Source organism: Cajanus cajan, chromosome 5, assembly GCF_000230855.2.
Source record: "Cajanus cajan strain Asha chromosome 5, NIPB_CcT2T_4, whole genome shotgun sequence".
Lineage (NCBI taxonomy): Eukaryota > Viridiplantae > Streptophyta > Magnoliopsida > Fabales > Fabaceae > Cajanus > Cajanus cajan.
In genome coordinates this window covers 35,180,780-35,182,606 of record NC_138521.1, presented here as the reverse complement: position 1 = coordinate 35,182,606, position 1,827 = coordinate 35,180,780, and the positions used below count along the sequence as shown (strand labels likewise).

Below are 1,827 nucleotides of genomic sequence, written 5' to 3'. Positions count from 1 at the left end.
CGAAAAGCTGGCCCTGGCACTCGTCACCGTAGCTCGGCGCCTCTAACCTTACTTCTAGAGCCACCAGGTGATAGTCAAAACTGACTACCCCATAAAACAAATCCTGAGATAGCCAGAACTCGCCGGACGATTGATTGCATGGTCGGTCGAGTTATCCGAGTTCGGCATCCAGTACGAAAGTCGTGGCGCCCTAAAAGCTCAATGCTTGGCCGACTTCGTAGCCGAGCTCATGCCTACCTCTATCGAAGAACCGCAGGTATGGAATTTACACGTTGACGTGTCCTCCAACTCTATGGGTGGTGGTGCAGGTGTCATATTGGAAGTACTGAACCAGGTCACTTTGGAGCAATCCCTCAAGTTCAACTTTAAAGTGACCAACAACCAAGCAGAGTATGAGGCGCTGCTTGTAGGGCTAAAGCTATCTCATGACCTCGGAGCTCAGAGAGTGAGTTGCAACAACGACTCTAAACTTGTGGTAGAGCAGCTCAGCAGAACGTATCAGGCTAAGGACGTTCTTCTACAATGGTATTTCCACATGGCATCATAGCAGATATTCGCCTTTGACAAGTTCACTATACATCATGTGCCGCGAGAACAAAACACCAGAGCCGACCTCCTTTCAAAGCTTGCCAGCACCAAACGCCCTGGACAACATCGCACCATTATCCAGGAGACCTTGCACTCACCTAGTCTAGACGACAAGATCGTCAACACCAGCAACATCAAAGACCATGGATGGATGACAGGCATTTGGAGTTACTTGAAGGTAGGAGTTTTTCCCGAAGATAGGGACAAAGCTCAGAAAATGAGGTTGAGGTCGACCAAGTTCGTGATCGTCGGCGACGAACTGTTCAAGCGTGGCATCTCCACGCCACTTCTCAAGTGCTTAATCGCACCTTAGGCAGCCTATGTCGTCGAGGAGATCCACCGAGGCATATGTGGCATGCATTCTAGGGCACGCTCAATGGCGACCAGAGTACTCCGAGTTGGATACTACTGGCCCACCCTGAAGTCAGATTGCCAGGCCTACGTGTAAAAATGTAAAGAGTGCCAACAGTTCGGCAACGCACATCGACAGCCACCTGAAGCTCTTCACCAGATGATGTCTCCATGGCCTTTCGCCCAGTGGGGAATGGATATCCTAGGACCGTTTCCCCCCGCGAAAGGTAAACTCAAATTTCTCCTGGTGGAAATTGATTATTTTACCAAGTGGATCGAGGCATGCCCGCTCGCCAAGATCACCACTGAAAATGTGCAGAAATTCACCTGGAGGAACATTGTTTGTAGATTCGGAATCCCTCACACCCTCGTCACTGATAATGGCAGGCAGTTCATCGCATAGGGCTTCGAGGACTTCCTCTGCGAGCTCGACATCAAGCATCTCCCAACCTCGGTGGAACACCCCCAGACCAATCGTCAAGCCGAAGTAGCCAACAAGCTCATCCTCCGGGAACTTAAAAAGCAGCTAGGGAATGCTAAAGGACAGTGGGCCGACGAGCTCCCCAGCATCCTCTAGGCGTATCATTGCACCCCCCCGGTCAACAACGCAAGAAACGCCTTACAGGCTGACTTACGGAGCTGATGCGATGATCCCAGTGGAAGTAGGAGAGACATCTCACCGACGTCAAGTTTTCAACAGCGAGCAAAACGCTTAAGAGTTAGCAGCCAAGCTCAACTTAGTTGACGAGCTCAGAGACGAAGCTCAAATCCACGAAGAGGCCTGCAAGCTCCAAGCTTCCTAAAGATACAACATGCGAGTGCGACCTCGCTCTTTCCGAGTCGGTGACTTGGTGTGGCGATTTCTAGGCGACGCACGGAAGGACACGC

At 51.2% G+C, this 1,827-nt stretch overlaps 1 protein-coding gene across 1 annotated transcript; it reads left to right on the top strand.

Moving 5' to 3' along the window:
• The first annotated feature begins 292 nt into the window (after window positions 1-292).
• On the top strand, window positions 293-901 carry LOC145957973 (uncharacterized). The gene is made up of 2 exons (XM_083074417.1): window positions 293-445; window positions 551-901. Exons 1-2 carry the CDS (start codon window positions 293-295, stop codon window positions 899-901), a joined length of 504 nt encoding a protein of 167 aa, XP_082930543.1.
• The last annotated feature ends 926 nt before the right edge of the window (window positions 902-1,827 follow it).